Source organism: Neomonachus schauinslandi, chromosome 4, assembly GCF_002201575.2.
Source record: "Neomonachus schauinslandi chromosome 4, ASM220157v2, whole genome shotgun sequence".
NCBI lineage: Eukaryota > Metazoa > Chordata > Mammalia > Carnivora > Phocidae > Neomonachus > Neomonachus schauinslandi.
The window spans coordinates 114594285-114619047 of record NC_058406.1 but is presented as its reverse complement, the minus strand read 5'-3'; the positions used below and the strand labels follow the sequence as shown (position 1 = coordinate 114619047).

Here is a 24763-nt window from a genome sequence, read left to right as displayed (position 1 = left end):
CGACCAAGTGGGATTTATCCCTGGGCTGCAAGGTTGGTTCAACATCCGCATCAATCAACGTGATACAATACATTAACAAAAGAAAGAACAAGAATCATATGATCCTCTCAATAGATGCAGAAAAAGCTTTTGACAAAGTACAGCATCCTTTCTTGATCAAAACTCTTCAGAGTATAGGCATAGAGGGTACATACCTCAATATCATAAAAGCCATCTATGAAAAACCTACAGTGAATATCATTCTCAATGGGGAAAAACTGAGACTTTCCCCCTAAGGTCAGGAACGCGGCAGGGATGTCCAGTATCACCACTGCTATTCAACACAGTATTGGAAGTCCTAGCCACAGCAATCAGACAACAAAAAGAAATCAAAGGCATCCAAATCGGCAAAGAAGAAGTCAAACTCTCACTCTTTGCAGATGATATGATACTTTATGTGGAAAACCCCAAAGACTCCACCCTAAAACTGCTAGAACTCATACAGGAATTCAGTAAAGTGGCAGGATATAAAATCAATGCACAGAAATCAGTGGCATTCCTATACACCAACAACAAGACAGAAGAAAGAGAAATGAAGGAGTCGATCCCATTTACAATTGCACCCAAAACCATAAGATACCTAGGCATAAATCTAACCAAAGAGGCAAAGGATCTGTATTCAGAAAACTATGAAATACTCATGAAAGAAATTGAAGAAGACACAAAGAAATGGAAAAACGTTCCATGCTCATGGATTGGAAGAACAAATATTGTGAAGATGTCAATGCTACCTAGAGCAATCTACACATTCAATGCAATCCCCATCAAAAGACCATCCACTTTTTTCAAAGAAATGGAACAAATAATCCTAAAATTTATATGGAACCAGAAAAGACCCTGAATAGCCAGAGGAATGTTGAAAATGAAAAGCAAAGCTGGCGGTATCACAATTCTGGACTTCCAGCTCTATTACAAAGCTGTCATCATCAAGAAAGTATGGTACTAGCACAAAAGCAGACACATAGATCAATGGAACAGAATAGAGAACCCAGAAATGGACCCTCAACTCTATGGTCAACTAATCTTGGACAAAGCAGGAAAGAATGTCCAATGGAAAAAAGACAGTCTCTTCAACAAATGGTGTTGGGAAAATTGGATAGCCACATGCAGAAGAATGAAACTGGACCATCTCCTTACACTACACACAAAAATAGACTCCAAATGGTTGAAAGACCTCGATGTGAGACAGGAGTCCATCAAAATCCTAAAGGAGAACACAGGCAGCAACCTCTTTGACCTCAGCTGCAGCAACTTCTTCCTAGAAACCTCGCCAAAAGCAAGGGAAGCAAGGGCAAAAATGAACTATTGGGACTTCATCAAGATAAAAAGCTTTTGCACAGCAAAGGAAACAGTCCACAAAACCAAAAGACAACCGACAGAATGGGAGAAGATATTTGCAAATGACATATCAGATAAAGGGCTAGTATCCAAAATCTATAAAGAACTCATCAAACTCAACACCCAAAGAACAGAGTCCAATCAAGAAATGGGCAGAAGACAGGAACAGACATTTTTCCAAAGAAGACATCCAAATGGCCAACAGACACATGAAAAAGTGCTCAGTATCGCTCGGCATCAGGGAAATCCAAATCAAAACCTCAATGAGATACCACCTCACACCAGTCAGAATGGCTAAAATTAACAAGTCAGGAAACGACAGATGTTGGTGGGGATGCGGAGAAAGGGGAACCCTCCTACACTGTTGGTGGGAATGCAAGCTGGTACAGCCACTCTGGAAAACAGTATGGAGGTTCCTCAAAAAGTTGAAAATAGAGCTACCATATGATCCAGCAATTGCACTACTGGGTATTTACCCCAAAGATACAAAAGTAGGGATCCAAAAGGGTAGGTGCACCCCGATGTTTATAGCAGCAATGTCCACAATAGCCAAACTGTGGAAAGAGCCAAGATGTCCATCGACAGATGAATGGATAAAGAAGATGTGGTATATATACACAATGGAATATTATGCAGCCATCAAAAGGAATAAGATCTTGCCATTTGCAACGACGTGGATGGAACTGGAGAGTATTATGTTGAGCAAAATAAGTCAAACAGAGAAAGACATGTATCATATGATCTCACTGATATGAGGAATTCTTAATCACAGGAAACAAACTGAGGGTTGCTGGAGTGGGGGGTGGGGTGGGAGGGATGGGGTGACTGGGTGATAGACACTGGGGAGGGTATATGCTCTGGTAAGCGCTGTGAATTGTGCAAGACTGTTGAATCTCAGATCTGTACCTCTGAAACAAATAATGCAATATATGTTAAGGAAAAAAAGAAGAAGAAGAAGAAGGTAGCGGGAGGGGAAGAATGAAGCGGGGGAAATCGGAGGGGTAGATGAACCATGAGAGACGATGGACTCTGAAAAACAAACTGAGGGTTCTAGAGGGGAGGGTGTTGGGAGGATGGGTTAGCCTGGTGATGAGCATTGAGGAGGGCACGTTCTGCATGGAGCACTGGGTGTTATGCACAAACAATGAATCATGGAACACTACATCTAAAACTAATGATGTAATGTATGGGGTTAACATAATAATAAAAAAATTTTTTAAAAAATGAAAAAAAAGAAAAGTCTATTATAGAATTATATTATATTTTATTAATATTATAACCATTCACAGTGAAGAATAAACAGCCACTGCTGTCTCACTATATAAGATGCTTTAATATGAGACTCATTCCATATTTTGGTTTGAGTGCTCCCAGTCTGCAAACACTCTGGTGTGTGTGCCATAAACTTTTACTAATTACTAGTTCAGGGATTCATTGGTCTTATGTCTGTTATTTCTGAACTTTTGACACTAACACCCACACACGTGCAGTTCATGAATGAGTCTCCCCCTCGCTCCCCAAAGCTCTGCAGCTCTCCAGAGCCAAACACTGAGCCTTGCACAGCAGGAGCCCGTAGGCAATGATTGCTGAGCTGAAACCACTACACACCCACCTGCCCATTCACCTTCAGACGCACAACTATGCACTTTGCACAGCTCACCGCAGCCTGGAGAACACCTGTAACGCACTGGAATGACCTTCAAGGCTCTTTCCTGCACCGACCTTTCCAGGCTTATACAACCTGCGTGTTTTTCTCACGGCCAAATAAAGAACAAATGTGCAGTTCCTTACACACCAATTGGCTAACCTGCTCTCCTTTGAGCCTTTAGCACTTGTGTGTGTCTGACACAACCCTGAGTCAATTCCAAACACAGTCTTGTCCTGACTCTCTGGTTTTCCTTCAACACTCCATAATTCGTTGATATTCCAGCTTCTTATGCCACCCAACAAACTCCACCCTGTATAATAAGCATTTCAGCAGTGATTTATTCTATATTAGAGGATTAGCTAATGTTAACTGAACATTTTTTTTCTTGACAGTACAACATTGCTTTATCTTCTAGATCCTTGTACACAGAAGTGTTCAATGAACACTGGTTGGACCAGAGTATGTTGTTGACTTTTTATCAACCTCATCTCCTTAGAACAAACTTCGCCTTCTCCTTCTTGGCCTCCTGCCAGTGCCGCACCCACTCCTGCCTAGCGCTCCACCCGCCTTCCAAGTGACTCTCCCACACCCACACTCCTTACAGCCACAGGGCCAGGGAAGCTGTTGACTTTGGTCCCAATTGCAGGAGTCAGATTCTGCTGGGAAACTCTGCATCTGTGCCCTGTTCTGCAAGCTGCAGAGAACTGACCTGGCTCCCTAAGCGCTCCCCGTCGTCCCCCATCCAAGGACTCCTGCACCTGCCTCCTTTTTGGTCTCTAACACAAGGGTTCCCACTGTGTTCCCACTGCTGTGCTTTGGAAACACACGGGAACCTTTTAAATGCTGACACTGGGCCCCTTCCAACCCAGAAATTCTGATTTAGTAATCCAGGATGCAGCCTGGATGTCGGGATTTTTCAACATCCAGGGATGATTCCAATATTTGAAATCCCAGCGCATTCGTCCAGCCGAATGTCCAGCCTTCTTCCTTCCAGTCCAGAAAGGAAGGAAGAAGGAAGGAAGGAAGGAAGGAAGGAAGGAAGGAAGGAAGGGAGGAAGGAAGGAAGGGAGGAAGGAAGGAAGGAAGGAAGGAAGGGAGGGAGGAAGGAAGGGAGGGAGGAAGGAAGGAAGGGAGGAAGGGAGGAAGGGAGGAAGGGAAGAAGGGAGGGAGGATGGGAGGGAGGATGGGAGGGAGGATGGGAGGGACAAAGGGAGGGGGGGAGGGAGGGAGGGAGAGGGAGAGAAGCTGGTCTACGTGAGGCCCCAAGGCGGGTCCCCAAGGCGGCTCCACCCACTGCGCGGGCGGAGCCGTCTCACCTTGGACTCGGCTCGGAGATAAACTCCTGAACCTCCCCCAGCCGCGAGTCAGCGACGCGGTGCCCGTGGCAGACCCCTGCTGCTCGGCCGATTGCTAAGGCTGCGTGTCTCGGGTGAGTTCCCGAAGTCCGGACCCGGGGCCGGGCGAGACCTCCGTGAGGAGGTGGCGCTGGCCCGCTCCGAGGCCCCCGTGGCTGGGCGCCCTGCCGGCGGTAAAGCTGTGGCGGGGTGGCATGGGGGGGGTGCGAGAGAGGGAGCGCCGGTGAGCCCCGGCCCAGCGTCTGGGGGTGAGCCGGCGAGAGCGCCACGCTGCTCTCTGCTTCCGGGGCGCGTCTACCACTCCCTCCCCACCGCCCCCAATTCATCGCGTACCTCTTACCAGGGCAATTTGCTGTGTCCTGGCCTGGGAAGCAGAAGACACCGGTCTATATTGCACCAAGTTAGTTCAGCACTTTTTTTTTTTTTTAAGTAAACTCTATGCCCAACGTGGGGCTTGAACTCAGGACTCAGATCGAGTTGCTGATCTCCCGACTGAGCCAGCCAGGTGCCCCAAGTTAGTTCAGCTTTTTTTTTTTTTTTTAAGATTTTATTTATTTATTCAACAGAGAGAGAGACAGCGAGAGAGGGAACACAAGCAGGGGGAGTGGGAGAGGGAGAAGCAGGCCTCCCGCCGAGGAGGGAGCCCGATGCGGGGCTCGATGCGGGGCTCGATGCGGGGCTCGATGCGGGGCTCGATGCGGGGCTCGATCCGAGGACCCCGGGATCACGACCTGAGCCGAAGGCAGACGCTTAACGACTGAGCCACCCAGGTGCCCCGTTAGTTCAGCTTTTGAACTAAGTAGTCAGGCTGTGGGATGGAAGCATCAAAGAAGTGTGTAACCCGATTAAATTTAAAATGCTTTGTAACTTACTAAGAATTTACTTTTCTTTGTAAGTATACTTACTATCACATCTTTCGTTGCTATGGGCAGGGATCATAATTCATATGCTAGCAGGAGCACCAATCATAGCTCTAGCTAATGCAGTCATTTTGCTGTTGTTATGGGCCTGGCATTGTTCTAGGAAGGCCTCCACATTATGGGCATTAGGAGTGGAGGTGGAGATGATGTATAACCTGGCAGGTGTTGAAATCCAGCCCAACTCCTCTTGCCCCATCCCCATCCCCCCCCCCCCCCTATACACCCCGGGGGGAGGGGCTGTGTGCAGGGCAATGGAAACGGTCCCCCCCCCCCCAATTTGCTCAGAAATTCCATAAGGGATCATAGGGTTGGTATTACACACCTTAATACTTTACCTGTATTAAGTCTTTTAATTTCCACAGCTCCCCATTGGTGCAGCCTGCGGAATCCCCTTATTTAGAAGAGGAAACTGAGGCACAAAAGATAAAATACTTTTAACCAAGGCTGCAGAAAAGTCAGTGGCAGATCCAGAATTCCAACCCAAACTTTAATCTCTACACCGCACTACCTGTGCAGATGCCCAACAGACACCCTAAACCCCAAATGAGGGAGATCTCAGGATGCCAAGCTCTTAAGAACCTAGTAAGCATCAGCCGAAACAGCAATAAGTGGTAAGACCTTGCTCTAGGTCTTACATCATGCCAACACTGAGACAGTGGAGTGCTGAAGTCTAGGGCCTCTGGCATCAAGAACCTTCCCCCAGGTCAGTGGTTAGACTTTTAGCCACCCACATGGTGTTGGAGCCCACAGAGGAAAGAATTAGACCTCTGTCCCTCTGGCATGAACTCTCATAGTGGTGTACCTGAAAGGGGGCATGGATGAGCTGGTGTGGGTCTTCTCGTGGAAAAGTGTTGGCCATACCCAGGTTGTGCCTGGGGAGGGTGCCCAGGGTGCCCCATGAATGTGGGAAGCCTGACCCTCATCCTTGCAGGTCTGAAGATGCATACTCCACGACTGAGCTTAAAATGAGAGTCTGAAAATCACCGTTTGCCTTTCAGGGCACCTTCCTTCCAAATTCTCTAGAGCCTGAGAGGCTCTTTTATAAAAGGGGAGGGCTTTTATTCATTCATTAAATCATCCAGCTCAATCATCCAAAGCTACTATGTAAAAATAAATCCGAGCAAAGATGGCAGAGAGTTTGAGGGCCATTTCATCCAAAGCATGGTGAAACCCAGGGCTCCACCACAAGAACTCCCTTTGACCAATACATCCATGCCCCCTACCATCCGCATTCCAATTCTCTGGACAGACAGCATTAGACACACAGGCCAAAATTACGTCAAGCCTCAAACTCTTCCATCCCTCTGTTGGTCAAGCTGCTCCCAGATCCCTCTACCTCTAACCATTCATCATTTGGCTACTGGCTCAAATGTCACCTTCCAGTGAATCTCTCTTGTTGCTTCTTCCCCAGCACCCAATCTAAAACAGATCTCCCCTCTACTCTCTATAGCACCCTGTAGTTTTCTTTGTAGTACGACGGCTTGTCATGATGTATTTATTTGCTCAATGTCTCTTTCTTCAACAAGACCCTTGGCTCATGAGGGCAGTAATCACGGAATCCTCAGCCCCAATGCCCAGCATCAGACCTGCACGGCATCAGGCCTCAGTTAATATAATAAATGACCTCAGCTGACCCTGCACTAACTAGCACCGGGACCTTGGGTAAGCTACATGCATACTCTTTCTGATCTTAAGTCCCATCTGTCCAATGAGCCAAGAAACAACAATTTAGGTCACAACAATTTCCTAAGGGCCTTGCCATGCTCCCAGCCCTGCTGTTGATGAATCTATCCACCCATCATCATGAACAGTGACTAGTCTATCCTCAGCCAAACTGCAAAGTAAGTGAACCTGCTGGTTCTTTAATGAAGGACATCTGCCCTCAGCTGTGCCTCTCAATTGGACACCCCATTCAGGGAAGCCTCCCACCCCCAGCACAGGATGCCCCTGCTAAATATGTCTTCTCATCCTGTAGAAAATAAGACCTTCCCTTCTTTCCCAGCTGCTTTTTAGTAGAGCCTCTTAGAAACCCATTCTCACCAAAGTGATAACAGGATATAAGCTATAGCCTTGTATGAGTTTGTCAAGGGGAGGACTTTTTTTTTTTTTAAGATTTTATTTATTTGACAGAGAGAGACACAGCGAGAGAGGGAACACGAGCAGGGGGAGTGGGAGAGGGAGAAGCAGGCTCCCCGCGGAACAGGGAGCCCGATGTGGGGCTCGATCCCAGGACCCTGGGATCACGACCTGAGCCGAAGGCAGACGCTTAACGACTGAGCCACCCAAGCGCCCCAAAGGGAGGCCTTTTATTCATACAGCAAACATATTGGGTGATTTCTCCATGAGCAGTACTCCGTATCTGAGAAACATGCTAACATCCATAAAGCACTTACTGGGGGTTAGCATTGCAGTCCTGCACACAACATTCATTCTCATTTCATCTGTAAAACCACCCTGTGCTATGGGACCAGTAGATATGTGGAGAGCGAGGCCCTGAGAGGCTAGTAGCCTGCCCCAGATTTCACAGGTAGGCATGGGCAGGGCAGGACAGCTATCCACTCTGTGGATAGCTGTCATTAAATAATGACACAAAATTAGAGAATGACTGTGCAAATTAAAAAACACAAACCCAGGGGCCCCTGGGTGACTCTGTTGGTTAAGCGTCCAACAGTTGGTTTCAGCTCAGATCATGATCTCAGGGTCATGAGATCGAGCCCTGCATAGGGAGGGAGTGTGCTTCTCTCTCTACACCTCCCCTTCTGCCCCTCCCCACTGCTCGTGTTGCTCTCTCTCTCTCAAATAAGTAAGTCTTTAAAAAAATAACAACAACAAAACCCCACAAACCCAAAAGGAGACAAAAGTAAAACCAGAGAGGTAGCCGTTACCACATAAACATTACAATATAGTTATGACTTTGAACATAAAAGCAGTCAATGGGACTTGGGATTTTTATGAAGAAAGCTTAACTGTGAGAAATAATTAAGTTCTCCTTCGGGTTAAATGTTGGTGTGGTTACAGTTCCTGGTTAGGGAAACTTTCTGTCCTGTACAACACTCAGATGCGGGCTCAGCTTGGGGCTGTGAATGAAGCTGGCCAAGACACAGGCCCTGTGTCTGCCTTAGTTCAGAGTCTGCTACCAAGAGAGCAGCTTAAATAACATGGCCCCCTTTCTGCTGCTATCTCAGAAAACGTGAGCTCCACGTCGTCCACACGCTCACAGGGAATGGTCACGGAGCTCTTGATGTGGGTCTCTCTTCCTTTATAGGTCTCAGCCACAACATGGCTTCCAACCTGAAGTCAGCCAAGAAATTGATGGTTTTCTTAGGAAAATCAATGATTGCTTTTCTGGAGACGATGATTTTCATCATCATCCCCAGACCACGGAAGAACGTTGCTGGTGAAATCGTGCTCATCACTGGCTCCGGGAGCGGACTGGGAAGGTTCTTGGCCCTCAAATTTGCCCACCTTGGATCCGTGCTGGTTCTCTGGGATATCAACGAGGAGGGGAACGAGGACACATGCAGGATGGTGCGGGAAGCTGGGGCCCCAAGAGTTTATGCCTACACTTGTGACTGCAGCCAAAAGGAAAACGTATACAGAGTGGCCGAGCAGGTAGATCTCGCGTCTCACTGTTCCCTGTTCTCACTGTTCCCTGTGGGTAGTGAGCACTATACGCAGATACGCACACGTGCCTCTATTTCTCTGTCTCTTTGCCTTGCTCAGTGCGATTTGCCTGTCTCCAACATTCCTTTAATTTAAAAAATATTGGGGAGTGGGAATTCGGATTTTTGAGTTGTCACCGTATACAATACACCACACAAAGCACCCCATCTATATTACATCCTAATCCTATAAAGTGAGGTCCATGACTATCTCTATGTCACAGATAAGGAAACCAGGGCTTAAGGAGGTAAGTAGCTCCCCTAAGAAACGGCTACTAAGTAGCAAAGATCCAGCTCAGCCTTGAGTCTGATGACTCCGTGGCACATACCAGGCGGTACAGGCCGGCGCTGGCCCCTGTTATCATATAGGAGGTAGAAGGTGGCCCCCTTCGTGGAGGAGAGAGGAGACATAGAGATATTGAATAATCTGCTCAGGGGTCCCAGAGCCAGCACAGGACGAAGCCAGAGCTTGAACCCGCCACCGGCCTGAGCTGAAATCCAGCTATTTCCACCACACCACAGGGCCTTTCACTTGAATGTATATTTCTCTTAAGTAATCATAAGAAAATCAGAATATTTCATTCATCCTAAAGATGCTTAGCCGCAGTTGCTCCTTTGGTGATGATACAGCTGCACGTTCAAAGGAGGATTTCAGGAAATCAAAACCCCACTAAGCAGCTGTAAGAGGTTTTTTTCGTTCATCAAGGTGCATACTTGCTTGCTGCCTCTTTTCCCTCATAAGACTTTTCTCTATCCCCCCCATCGGCACATCACTCTCGTGAGCCATCTTTTTGGTGGCCCCCAGAATTCCCCAATTTAGTGAGAAGGAAGGAACCAGACTGGCCTGCGAAGAGCAGCCCAGCCCCATCGGAAAGTTCTGGCACAGCTTCTCGGCCCCTACCCCGAATCCCTTGCCGCTTCCCGCTTCACTTCCTAGTGGTAAGCTTGGCAGGTCATCGGCAGGGGAGTGTGTAGCTTCTGTTGAAATTTGTCTTTAAATTCTATACATCTGTGACTACCATCTCCAGGCCCAGGAGGCCCGGTACAGTCTGGAGACCCCAACCTGACAAGCTAGCGCCTCCCTCAAAGTGCAAGTGTGTCTCTCTCCTACGGCCGACCTCGCAGATGAATCTCTGTGCACTTAGAGCCCTGATCACCTGGCCTGTTCCCTCATGCTTGACGGCAAACAACTTCTCTAGCCACTCTTAAGCAATAATTGGTTCTCATTCAAATGCTGAAGACCATCCAATATTGAGCAAGCTAATACGAGGCCCTCTATAAATAATTGCCTCAGGTAGGCCTAGTTGTTTCTAGCCTTGACTGCTGTTCAGCTTGAATTTGACTAAATATTTTTCACCACTCTCCAAATAAAGCTCAAAGTCAGATTTGTTTCCAGTGCTTTTATCTGAAAATGCTACCGTAAAAGGTGAGGTTTCCTTGGTCTCTGTTTCATCCTAGATTTTCCCTAGGCTGCCGATCTAGTTGGCTCATAAATCCCTACCACGTCACCCTCATTGCTGGGGCTCAGGCCTTCCAGGGCAGCGGATGAGGTGGTGGCTTCCACCTGGCTTCAGTAATACATCCTGCTCTGTGCCAGACGGTGCCATCCATGTAGGGAGGTGCACAACACACGTGCACACACATGCACACACACAGCTAGAGATGTAAAGGGTACTGCCGTGAGCTTCTTGTTCGGCCCAGGATAGCGGCAACCAGGGGTTCTCTCTGATCTGGGGACAGAGCCCCTGCTTGGGATACAAATTACAGTAATGAAATTCAAAGCACAGAAAGGAACGAAGGGACATCACCATCTCCTGTCTCCAATCCTGGCAAATCCTGCACTCACTTCTGCCCTAAGGGCTAAGATTACAAGCTGAAGATTTACTATAAGCGAGAGGCTCCAAGGTCCCACCCAGAAATTTTATTTCTTAAATACAAGGTATGGAGTACCTACTGTGGCTAGCGTTACAGAAGCAAATGGGGCTTACTCCGATCCTCCCTTCACATATCTTAACACCTAGAAGCCTGTGGTAGGGAGAAGGAAACCAGCTCGTTGGTACAAGCAGGACAGACAGGTTCTGGGCTGTGCTGTGTGCATAAAACCCGTTTAGGAATTTTGTGCTTCCTCCGTATCTTCCTACTCCACCCCATCTCGGTGTGTGCTGGGTCTTGATTTATATGGCATGGCTGTAATGCCTTATGTCCTGTCACAATGATTGAAATAAATCTACTACTTACACAGATACTGAAACAAAATGACTAGAATAGCTCTAACTGCTCTACCTGTTAAGGAAAGTAGCCCTGCCATGTTGGAACCATCCTAAGAAGGGGGGAAGAAATGAGAAGAAAAGCATCAGACATAGATCTCTGACGCACGGTAAATTCAGCAAAGGAAATAAAGCATACTCTGTTTGCAGAGTGCATAAACTCCGTCTGAGTTAACTAGGATAAGGAAGCATGTAAAACTATGGGAAATTCAAACTTAGATCATGTAAAGAATTACTCCATGGGTGGTGTTGCTCTTGTTATTCAACGCAGGTTAAAAAAGAAGTTGGCGATGTGTCCATCCTAATCAACAATGCCGGAATTGTGACAGGCAAAAGTTTCCTCGACTGCCCAGATGAGCTGATGGAAAAGGCTTTCGATGTGAATTTCAAAGCACATTTATGGGTAATTATTTTTTCTTCTCATGATAAATCTAAAGTTATTCTGAATTTAGAAGTACCTTCCTCTTGTTATCTTACAATTTTTTTTCTTCTCTAACCAAAGCACAGACTTCTCAATTTTAGATTTGTCCCAGTCTACCCAGATGTCCCCACGCCCCCCCCACCCCGATCCAACTTAACCTGCACCTGCCTGAGCCTCTGCCAAGGAATCCTGCCAAGACACAATTGTCCCATGGTTTTACTGTCATTTATTGATTGCCAACCTATGTTGGGTGCTATCCAAGGCACCTCCTGTAACATCCTTGAAACAGCTCGGTGAAATAAGGGATCAGAAGAGTTAAAAGATTTGCTCAAGGCTACACAGAAATGATAGCACGTAGACATGACCAGGGAGATCTTACAATTTGCCTAAGCTGGAACTCTTTTGAAAGTGGAAAAGGTAAATAATAATAATAACAATAAAGAAAGTGAAAGAGGGCATTATCAATAAACAAGCATTAATCAGGTCTAGTCTGGGCAAACGAAGACATATAGTCACCTCACTCAGTATCTAGGCAGGCAAAAGGGAGTTTCTACCAGTAGCCTGGGTGACTTTAAAGGGCACAGGACAGGTGCCTCAGACATTAAGGGGCACAGCCCCTGACCTCCAACATGATATGCCCCTTGCAGAAGTTGGGTTTTCCTAGCTTTTGCTGAAACCAGTCTTGCCACGCCTCCCCACCCATGCGCATGCCCTCCCTTGCCTCTCCCTGCTGTCCTGGGCAGCCCTTGGCTGGGAGGGAGTATTTGCTGGAGAATTCTGAGCTCCCCTCCATCCTCCTTATACCTCCCTACCCGGACTCCCCGCCCAACTCTCATTTGGCAGCCTTCACATGTTATTTGGACTTTGTCGGTTTCTGTCCCCTAGTTTCACCAAAAGTGTCCTGGCACTGGTGGCATTGTTGGTGTTCTGTATTATTTCCAGAAGAAAGATGGAAAGATTCAGAACTAAGTGACCACCATGTTCCTTTGGGAGCTACTGCAAGTGATTTATATTGTCTTGTCCCAAATATCCCTCTCCTTCATTAGAAGGAAGTTAGATTCTTTGGCCAGAATGAAGATAAAACCATCATCTCATTAATAGTCTCCAATTCTGCTGCGTTCTTTTTCCTCCTCGGTCTCCTCTTTCTCTTCTTTCTCTCTCTCTTCCTCTAGTTGTCCCCAGAATGCTGGTGTATCCCTGGCCCCCATCATTCTCACTCTGGACGCTCTTTCTGGGCAAGTCCACGTACGTTCTTTGAGCCCCTGCATGGAGTAGACGCTTAACTGCCAATGGGTCGAGGGCTCCTGGTGACTGTACTCCCAAGGGATGCGTCCCCAGGGAGAAGTAAAGAGACTCACCGCAGACCATCGGAACTCAGGGAGCTTTTTATTATGCTGCTCTGTTGGCTCATTTTGATTTTCCACCTCTCTCTAAGTGTTAGTTTCTCTCGGAAAGTCATCGTGATGCACACAAAGGTTGTTTGACTTTTACAAGAGATCCCTTTTCTCATATTTATTCATATGATTCAAATTTGAAAATAAACATGAAATAGAAATTCACATAAATATGCAAGCATTCCTGTTTGAGGAGGTATTTCTGCGTTGTAGAGCCTATCTTCTATCAAAGCTCATCTCTCTCTCCTTTACCTTCTTTTTCCAGGTCCCACATCAAAGGTGAAGGTGCTCTATAGTACTGAGGACACAGCACACATCCTTTCTTTCTAACATAACCTCTCTACTGACATGGAATCCAAATTAGAAACCACTATTCAAAGAAGTAGAGATGAATTTCAAAACAAAGTGATATTTTTAAACTGAAGCCTATAATGGTATGTCCTATGAACAATGTTCAGAAAAATTTGAAATCCAAATATGATCCAAGGGGCGGAAAAGACAATATAAATCTAAATAATCATATCTCCGAGTACTCTTACTGGTTTGTAGATTGTGCCTGCCACAGTTAAGATTCTCCGATACTGCTTGAATTAATGTATGAATATTGCTTTTCAAAGTCACATATGAACAAAATATAATTCTAAATAAATTATTTTTAATAATATTGGAACTGCCATCACGAAAATACTGATTTACCAGGTTGAACAAACTAAGAGGCTTACTTGCCAGATGTTCACATTTTTATACCCCAGTGCCTTCAAATATTTTTATGAGCTTAAAAGATTCTTTTCATTGCAACAGTCATATAAACATCTGAAAACAGTATAAAATGTTAACAGTTCTTCCTTGCTCTTCTTAGACTTATAAATCCTTTCTACCTGCTATGATCGCTAATGAGCATGGACATTTGGTTTGCATTTCAAGTTTAGCTGGATTAACTGGAGTAAATAAACTGGCAGGTAAGAGAAATGTAATATTTAGCAGTTGCAAAAAGTTTTATAACTTTATCTTACTTAGCTCTGAACAATTAGCATTGATTTGATGTACCAGTGATAAAGGGTTATAAATTAAGAGACATATTCAATAAGGTAAGTGGTTGAGAACATGGTACAGCAAAACTGCCTATTAGATTTGCTTACATGCAGTTGAACTTTGCACTTTGGAATCATTAGGTCAGTGCAATCCCCTGGGCTTTCAAAAAAAAGAGAAAGAGAGGGTGTCTGGGTGGCTCAGCCAGTTAAGCATCTGCCTTCAGCTTAAGTCGTGATCCCACGGTCCTGGGATCAAGTCCTGCATTAGACTCCCTGCTCAGCGGGGAGTCTGCTTCTCCCTCTGCCTCTCCCCCCTGGCTTGTGTGAGCTTACTCTCTCTCTCTCTCTCTCTCTCTGTCAGATAGATAGATGATTGATAGATAGATGGATGGATGGATAGATAGATAGATAGATGATAGATAGATAAAATTTTTAAAAGAGGAAGAGAGAGAACTTACTGATAAATTCTTTTCATGCAAGTGATTAGAGTAGTCACCATCTGGGGGACCCCTGGCCCTGTTATCAGGATGGTAAGGAGGAGCACTCTGCCTTCTGAAATTTCCATTAAGTGGTCTCCTTCGGCTGGGGGTTTGGAGAAAGTTTCTCCAGCCCAAAAAATCTAAAATTAACCTCTCTGCTTTTCCACTGGTTGAAGACTCGCAGCTCAAGATGCACAGCAGTGGTCTTAGCATGGTTCATCTCAGTTATGGGAACAGGGTTTTCAGAACCACCAGTCACCCCAAATTTTACCTGTCTATACACATCTTCCGGTACACGGGACTCCCCTTTCTCCATCCTTCTTAGAATTCACTGGTTTTATTGTGACCTCACGGGTCTCTGAACTCCTACAGGTCTATTTGCAGGTCCTATGAATCTTTTTCCTGGCACAATATCTCTATCTTAAGATACAAGACTCTCCCATGCCCATGTTCACCTTAGAAACATGTGTAAGACTTTTGTAATTCTCACCCTGTGGATCTTGGCACCCCTGCATCAGAATCAGCAGGCATGCTATTTAGAATGCAGATTGCCTGAGTCCTGGGCTGTTTCTGCTCATCTGAATTTCAGAGATGCAGGGGCTCAGTGAACTGCATTAATGCCCCATGACTCAGGTGCTCCTAGAAGCTGCTCAGGACTCCCCTCTCCTCTTCCCTTCCTCTACTGTCTAACCCACCACAATCTAGGGACCTGACTCTTGCCGATGGTAGTGTCTGCTTCTGACCATGTGAGGAAAAGGAGAGTCAGAGTCCACCGACATGCAATTTCTTCTCCAAATATTTCCATTCTTCGAGTTCAAGATTCAGGTGTTTATTTGAAGTGAGTGTGATTGTAGGCTGAAAGCTCAAAACTGACATGGATGCCATTTTCCATGCCCCCTGCATTTTCAAGATGTGTAAGAGGTAGAGGTTGACGTTTGCCAGTCTGTTTTTCTCTAGCAAAGGGAAGAAAGAGTCAGAGTTAGAAGAAAATTTGATCTGAGTATCACAACCCATGGTGATCTCGCTTGCCTGGACTCCTACATCCCTTATTATTTTATTTCTTCTTTAGTGTGTCTCCCTGTCCCGATGGTCTTGAAACTCTTTGGGACACACATGTCACTGCCCCGTGGAACAGCTCCCACAGTGTCTGACCACTTGTCAGGGTGGAAGTAAAGCCTTGCAGTGTGACCTGCAGGAGGCTCCCCGAAGCCCTGCGTCTCCCAAAGGGCACTTGGTCCTTGTCAACCGACCTTTAGGTGATGGTGCTCCTCCCCACTCATTCTTCTCTTCCTTCAGCAGGTGCAGACCATGATCATACAAAATAAGAACTCTGAAATCATTGTCCCATTCTCTGTGTGTGTTCGTGTTATGAGGAAACCTTGACATAATGCCATTTAAAAACTCTAGAATATACATTACCGTTGTTTGCCTTTTTCAGATTACTGTGCAAGTAAATTTGCAGCCTTCGGATTTGCTGAATCTATATTGATAGAAACAATGGCCCAGAAACTAAAGGGGATAAAAACCACTATTGTGTGCCCATTTTTTATGAAAACTGGAATGTTTGAAGGTTGTTCTACTGTGTAAGTATGTCCTTTGATTTCAAAGAAACTACATTTTTTTAAATGATTGAAAATGATGAAAAATTATTTTATTTTGTTCTATCCATTAACGTTGCTTAAAAAGGTATTCCTTAGGATTCAGCCTGATTTATAAGTGATTTCAGAATTGTTTCTTTCTTCAAACGTGTTTGTGTTTAAGATATTGAGTTTAAGGGGGGTGGTTTATCAAGGCTGGGTCCAACTCCTACCGCACCATAGCCAGGTCTGCTAGCCATCTCCCCAGCATTCCTGGCCATAGTCTGTCTGTCCCACCAAACTCCCTGACTGACTCCATGGCAGGACTGAAAATTACTGGAGTGGGGGGACACCAATGCCCAACTCTGCATCTCACAGGGATGAAAGGAAGTTGTTCAATATGGTTTCACATAGATGCATATACTGTATCACTAGTGGCGCCTGGGTGGCTCAGTCGTTAAGCGTCTGCCTTCGGCTCCGGTCATGATCCCAGGGTCCTGGGATCGAGTCCCACATCGGGCTCCCTGCTCTGCGGGAAGCCTGCTTCTCCCTCTCCCACTCCCCCTGCTTGTGTTCCCTCTCTTGCTGTGTCTCTCTCTGTCTAATAAATAAATAAAAATCTTTAAAAAAAAAAAGAATCATCATTTGCCATTTCAAAATAAAGTTGATACTAGCACGTTGATAATAAAGGAGTAAAGATAGAAATAAATCAAATCTGGAAGGGAAAGAAGCAAATAAGTGATTATTATAGCCTTTTTAATCCCTAATTTATCAAATTTTTTTTAGTAATTTATTAACTTGTTTTTTTCGTTTTGTTTTTTTTGTTTTTTTTTTTAACTCCTTAGCCATCCTTTTCTGTTACCAGTTCTGGAACCAGAGTATGTAGCTGACAAGATAGTAGATGCCATCCTGGAAGAGAAAATATACTTAAATTTGCCAAGGTTTTTGTCCTTCTTGATGTTTTTAAAAAGGTAACAATATCAGCTTCCTATTACTTCCGTAATGAGCCAATCAACAACTTTTTTTCCTACCAGGAGAAGCCACTCTAAAAATACCTGTTAAATGAATTCACTTTGATCCCTTCCTTGTGCCTGTTTGCTGACACGACCTCAAATTTGCATAGGTGCAGTGCTTCCCGTGAGTCTAGAAGATGGAACTGGATCCTGCCAGCCCTATCTTAGTATTGCATTATTGTTAGAGAGAAGTGGACTTACTGAATGATCTGTGGACGGACTGAAGTCATTTTTTTTTTTTTTAAGACAGATGGTCTTTCTTGTGGGCATCATAGAATAATCATGTTGGAACAGATATTGTGTCCATGCTTCCTCAAGTACAGATCCCCAGAGTCAAGGGCAGACAGTAAGCCAAACATTTCAGGAAGTTGTAGTATGGGTAAAACTGGCAATAGAGGATAAATTTGAAGTATAAGAGGGTTAAAAGAGTTGGGGGCGGGGGACTGAAAAGCACCCGAGAGCATCTTTGCTTACCCTCTCTGCTCCCCATTGGATTTTAGTGCTGAGATCCATCAGCGGCAGTCTGCGACCAGGGGACCCAGTTCTAGGAAGGGTGATGCCAAATTGCTGAGCAGCTGCAAATTTCCCACTATCTCAATTCGTTTTCTGGACTGTAACAGGTCATCAAGTCATACAACACCCCCGCCCACCGGGGTTTCTGCTTCGCAAGGAAGCACATTCCATTACTGAACCACTTCTCTCCGTGGCGTTGAAATCTGTCTCGTTTTAACGTTCACTGGCTCTAACTTTACCCTCTAGCACTATGACTGATTCCATTCCTCTTGACAACAGTTCCTTAGTTATTTTAACATAGATATTATGGCTGGCAGCCACTGTCCTTCTTGCATGAGGAAATGCCTTTTTCTCTTCAGTTAATTGTATCTACTTTGTGCAATGCAACGAAATCATTCCTATATAAGACAGTATGGGTGTTCACAGGACAGTGGCTATCTGCTGCCTAATTGATAGAAGTACGTGGTATAGTAATGCCAACTGTAAAGACATAGGACTTAATTTTTCTAATGTTTTTGAATAATCATAGAGGTTATATTTACTTTTATAAGATATTGGTTCTGGACCCCAAGAGATCTACATAGTTCCTGATAAGCATTTGGAAACATGAGGAAGTTCAGTAAAGGGGATGACATCACACATTCCCTCAAATATTCAGTAGTAGGCATTAGAGAGCGCTTAATGTGTGCCACGAAGGATCTGGGGTTACGGCAAAGAAGGAGAGAGACAAGAGTCCCTGCCCTCATGGAAATTTTCTTCTTGAGGGTGGGTGGCAGGGAACAGACAAAAAAGTTAAGTAAAAGAAAAGTCATGCTGGGTAGTCATAAGTGCTAGGAAGAAACATAAAGCAAGAAAGAGAAATCCCAGAGTGGGAGGCAGGAGGTAATTCAGGTTGAGCCCCGGTGTTCAGTGTGTTGCTCAGGGGAGGGATCATGGAAAAGGTAACATGTGACATCCTGGGGTGCCCGCAGATGGACAATGAGCTCAGTGTCCTTTCCTTTACCCAATGCTGAGGACGAGTCTTAGGTTTACTGTGCCTCGCCTTGCTCTGCAATGTGAATGTCAGATGGACGGGGTCTGTGCTCTGTTGGGAAGGGTGAGTGGGGATGGAGAAGATGAGCAGTCCTACCTGGGTCTTGCCAAAGGTCTGGGGGCCTTTCTAATCCCCATAGATGTCTCAGAAAGAGAGATTGATGACTTCATTTGATACCAGAAGAAATGGGCTTGAGGGCTAAATAATGGACCTGAGATGGCATGTTAAGTAACAGCGCTAGGATTCAAGCCAGGCTTATTCAACTCCACAAGACTTCACTGCTTCCTGTCAATCATTACATAGTTTGGAAACTGAGATGGGAAGTGAGTTGAATAAATGTAAATAAAGCCAGAAGAGATATAGAAACCCTGGGCCAGTGTCCTCCCACATAGCGGACAAGCCTCGAGTGATCCTAAAGCATGCACACTAATGTGTGCATATGCCAATGACTTCCATCTACAACAACTCAGTGATGCTGCATTTTGGCTGAGTTGGTAAAGGTGCTTCCATGATAATAACCAAGAAAACCTCTCTTATGTTCTCTTTAGTATCTTGCCTGTCAAGGTGTCAGTTCTTCTGGCTGACTATCTGGGCGCCCTGAATGTAATGGATGGCTTTGTTGGCAAGAACAAGAAAAACTAAAGACCAACTCAATGGCTGATACCATCTGATACCCAGCATTCCATAATCCTGATTTCAATGAAGAAAAGCATTTTTGTCCAACAATGTATCTGGAAACTACAAGTACCATTCTTTTTCTGCTCCCTGGACTACTATTTTCAACCAATGCCTTTGAAAATAATGTTCCTACCTGCTTTTTGGTTGGGTTTTTTTTTTTAATTAAAAAAAATTGCCCGTTTTTGTCATGTCTGCTTGCAACCGATGTGTAAGAAAAAGAATCCTGGGGCGGGGGGAGGCGCGGAGCAAGATGGCGGAGGAGCAGGAGACCTGGATTTCGTCTGATCTCAGGAATTCAGCTGGATAGGGATCAAACCATTCTGAACACCTACAAACTCAACAGGAGATCAAAGAAAAGAATAGCAACAACTCTCTGAACAGAAAAGTGACCACTTTCTGGAAGGTAGGACGTGCAGAGAAGTGAATCCGAGGTGATATTCAGGGGATAGACTGCGGGAGGGAGGGGGCCTCCGTAGGAGAGCAGCAGAGCACAAAATTGGAACTTTTAGAAGTTGGCTCCGCTGAGGGACGTCGCTCCAGTGGCTAAGCAGGGAGTGAAACCCTCGTGGGACAGTATGGTCTCAGGACCCTCGGGGTCACAGAAAGACCGGGGGTGCCTGAGCGCGGCAGAGCTCCCAGGTATCAGAGCCGGGAAGCCGGCTGCAGAGACGGAGCCGAGGCATGGGCTCTCAGCTCGGGGTTGCCATAAACCATGATCCGCGGCACAGTCGGGACACTGCTCCTCCAGCAGGGACCCAACAAGTGGCAGATCTGGGGAGACTCCCCTTCCTCCCCTGGGAGAAGCGGCGTGGGAGCGCACTGCAGGGATCTGCTGGGTTTGGAGACTCCACACTGGGTCAGGTGCCAGAGATAGAAACGCGCGGTCACAGGCCGGGTGAGCATGGAGTGCGGCCGGAGACCAGGAATATGGGAGTGACTGACTGCTTTTCTCTGGGGGCGCACTGAGGAGTGGGGCCCCGAGTTCTCGTCTCCTCCGGGGCAGAGATTGGGAGGCCGCCATTTTCACTCTCCTCTTCCAAAGCTGTAAGGAAAGCTTGCAGGGAACAAAAGCTCCCTAGAGCAAACCCGAGCAGATTACTTAGCCCAGACCGGACAAGGGCGGGGCAATTCCGCCTCCGGCAAAGACCTTTGGGAACCACAGCAACAGGACACTCGCCCAGAAGATCAGCAAGAACAGCCAGCCAAGACCAAGTTTACCGAACAATGAGAACGGCACAACTCCAGTGGTAGGGGAATAATGCACATAGAATCCATGGCTTTTTTACCATGATTCTTTAGTCTTTCAAAGTAAATTTTTTTTAACTGTCTTTTTCTTTTAATTTTTCTTTTTCCCTTTTCAACCAACATCTTATCAATCCCTTTTTTAAAAAACATTTTTATTTTTCATTTTTAGAGTCATATTCTATCCCTTCATAGTAGTTACCCTTATTTTTGGCATATATATATATAAGTTGTTCTCTCTTTAAAATTTTGAGATAGTTTCTTCTAACAGATCAAAATATACTCGAAATCTCTAGTGTATGGCTTTGTTCTAGTCTCCTACCTGATCACAGTCTCTCCCTTTTTTTTTTTAAACCTCTTCTTTCTTTTTTCAAACAACTTCTTATCAATTCCTTGTATAAAATTTTTTATAATTTTCATCTTTACACTCATATTCCATCCCTTCATCATATCAACCCTTATTTTTCTACCTATATAAGTTTTTCTTTCTTTAAAATTTTGGGAGGCACTTTCTTCTAACAGACCAAAATACACACAGAATCTAGTGTGTGGCACTGATCTATGCACCAGCCTGATCATATTTGATCATATTCTGTTTTTTTTTTTTGGTTTGTTCTGTTTTTGTTTGTTTTTATCTTTTCCTTTTTCTTTTTTATTTTCTTTTTCTTTTTTCTTTCTTTCTCTTTCTATTCCCCAGCTTCAAATCTTTTCTGATTTGTTTAGAGTATATTTTCTGGGGACATTGTTACCTTGTTAGCATTTTGTTCTCTCATTCACCTATTCTCCTCTGGACAAAATGACAAGATGGAAAAAATCACCTCAACAAAAAGAACAAGAGGTAGTACCGACTGCCAGGGACCTACTCAATACGGACATTAGTACGATGTGGGATCTAGAGTTCAGAATCATCACTTTAAAGATACTAGCTGGGCTTGAAAAAAGCATGGAAGTTATTAGAGAAACCCTTTCTGGAGAAATAAAAGAACTAAAATCCAACCAAGTCGAAATCAAAAAGGCTATTAGAGGTGCAATAAAAAATGGGGGCACTAACTGCTAGGATAAATGAGGCAGAAGAGAGAATCAGTGATATAGAAGACCAGATGATGAAAAATAAAGAAGCTGAGAAAAAGAGAGATAAACAACTACTGGATCACAAGGGCAGAATTTGAGAGAAAAGCAATACCATAAGACGAAACAACGTTAGGATAATTGGGATCCCAGAAGAAGAAGAAAGAGAGAGAGGGGCAGAAGGTATAATGGAGCAAATTACAGCAGAGAACTTCCCTAATTTGGGGAAGGAAACAGGCATGAAAATCCAGGAAGCACAGAGAACCCCTCTCAAAATCAATAAAAATAGGTCAACACCCCGACATCTAATAGTAAAACTTACGAGTCTCAGAGACAAAGAGAAAATCCTGAAAGCAGCTCAGGAGAAGAGAGATGTAACCTACAATGATAGAAGCATTAGATTGGCAACAGACCTATCCACAGAGACATGGCAGGCCAGAAAGGACTGGCAGGATATATTCAGAGCACTAAATGAGAAAAATATGCAGCCAAGAATACTCTATCCAGATAGGCTGTCATTGAAAATTGAAGGAGAGATAAAAAGCTTCCAGGACAAACAAAAACTAAAGGAATTTGCAAACACAAAAGCAGCCCTACAAGAAATCTTGGAAGGGGTCCTCTAAGCAAAGAGAGAGCCTAAAAGCAACATAGACCAGAAAGGAACACAGACAATATACAGTAACAGTCGCCATACAGGCAATACAATAGCATTAAATTCCTATCTTTCAATAGTTACCCTGAATGTAAATGGGCTAAATGCCCCAATCAAAAGACAGAGGCTATCAGATTGGATTAAAAAACAAAACCCATCGATATGCTGTCTGCAAGAGACTCATTTTAGACCCAAAGACACCCCCAGATTGAAAGTGAGGGGGTGGAAAACCATTTACCATGCTAATGGACACCAAAAGAAAGCTGGGGTGACAGTCCTTGTACCAGACAAATTAGATTTTAAACCAAAGACTGTAATAAGAGATGAGGAAGGACACTATATCCTACTTAAAGGGTCTATCCAACAAGAAGATCTAACAATTGTAAATATCTATGCCCCTAACATGGGAGCAGCCAATTAGATAAGGCAATAAATAACAAAAGCAAAGAAACACATTGACAACAATACAATAATAGTGGGGGACTTTAACACCCCCCTCACTGAAATGGACAGATCATCTAAGCAAAAGATCAACAAGGAAATAAAGACTTTAAGACACACTGGACCAAATGGACTTCACAGACATATTCAGAACATTCCATCCCAAAGCAATGGAAACACATTCTTCTCTAGTGCCCATGGAACATTTTCCAGGATTGATCACATCCTAGGTCACAAATCAGGTCTCAATTGGTACCAAAAGATTGGGATCATTCCCTGCCTATTTTCAGACCACAATGCTTTGAAACTAGAACTCAGTCACAAGAGGAAAGTTGGGAAGAACTCAAATACATGGAGGCTAAAGAGCATCCTACTAAAGAATGAATGGGTCAACAGGAAATTAAAGAAAAATTTTAAAAATTCATGGAAACCAATGAAAATGAAAACACAACTGTTCAAAATCTTTGGGATGCAGCAAAGGCAGTCCTAAGAGGAAAGTATATAGCAATACAAGCCTTTCTCAAGAAACAAGAAAGGTCTCAAGTACACAACCTAACCCTACACCTAAAGGAGCTAGAGAAAAAAAAGCAAATAAAGCCTACACCCAGCAGGAGAAGAGAAATAATAAAGATCAGAGCAGAAAAGAAACTAAAAGAACAGTAGAACAGATCAACGAAACTAGGAGCTCATTCTTTGAAAGAGTTAACAAGATTGATAAACCCCTGGCCAGACTTATCCAAAAGAAAAGAGACATGACCCAAATCCACAAAATCATGAATGAAAGAGGAGAGATCACAACCAACACCAAAGAAATGCAAACAATTATAAGAACATATTATGAGCAACTCTATGCCAGCAAATTCGATAACCTGGAAGAAATGGATGCATTCCTAGAGATGTATCAACTACCAAAACTGAACCAGGAAGAAATAGAAAACCTGAACAGACCTATAACCACTAAGGAAATTGAAGCGGTCATCAAAAATCTCCCAACAAACAAAAGCCCAGGGCCAGATGGCTTCCCAGGGGAATTCTACCAAACATTTAAGGAAGAATTATTACCTATTCTTCTGAAACTGTTCCAAAAATTAGAAAGGAAGGAAAACTTCCAAACTCATTTTAGGAGGCCACCATTACCTTGATCCTCAAACCAGACAAAGACCCCATCAAAAAGGAGAATTACAGACCAATATCCCTGATGAACATGGATGCAAAAATTCTCACCAAAATACTAGCCAATAGGATCCAACAGTACATTAAAAGGATTATTCACCACGACCAAGTGGGATTTATCCCTGGGCTGCAAGGTTGGTTCAACATCCACAAATCAATCAATGTGATACAATACATTTTAACAAAAGAAAGAACAAGAATCATATGACCCTCTCAATCGATGCAGAAAAAGCATTTGACAAAGTACATCATCCTTTCTTGATCAAAACTCTTCAGAGTATAGGCATAGAGGGTACATACCTCAATATCATAAAAGCCATCTATGAAAAACCTACAGCGAATATCATTCTCAATGGGGAAAAACTGAGAGCTTTCCCCCTAAGGTCAGGAACGCGGCAGGGATGTCCACTATCACCACTGCTATTCAACAGAGTATTAGAAGTCCTAGCCACAGCAATCAGAGAACAAAAAGAAATAAAAAGCATCCAAATCAGCAAAGAAGAAGTCAAACTCTCACTCTTTGCAGATGATATGATACTTTATATAGAAAACCCAAAAGACTCCACCCCAAAACTGCTAGAACTCATACAGGAATTCAGTAAAGTGGCAGGATATAAAATCAATGCACAGAAATCAGTGGCATTCCTATTCACCAACAACAAGACAGAAGAAAGAGAAATGAAGGAGTTGATCCCATTTACAATTGCACCCAAAACCATAAGATACCTAGGCATAAATCTTACCAAAGAGGCAAAGGATATGTACTCAGAAAACTATAAAATACTCATGAAGAAATTGAGGAAGACACAAAGAAATGGA

General features: G+C 44.3%; 1 protein-coding gene across 1 annotated transcript; it reads left to right on the top strand.

Moving 5' to 3' along the window:
• The first annotated feature begins 4280 nt into the window (after nucleotides 1-4280).
• On the top strand, nucleotides 4281-19549 carry SDR16C5 (short chain dehydrogenase/reductase family 16C member 5). The gene is made up of 7 exons (XM_021688167.2): nucleotides 4281-4454; nucleotides 8566-8912; nucleotides 11501-11632; nucleotides 13904-14003; nucleotides 15993-16137; nucleotides 16977-17102; nucleotides 19239-19549. Exons 2-7 carry the CDS (start codon nucleotides 8580-8582, stop codon nucleotides 19330-19332), a joined length of 930 nt encoding a protein of 309 aa, XP_021543842.1. The 5' UTR covers nucleotides 4281-4454; nucleotides 8566-8579; the 3' UTR covers nucleotides 19333-19549.
• Nucleotides 19550-24763: the final 5214 nt, after the last annotated feature.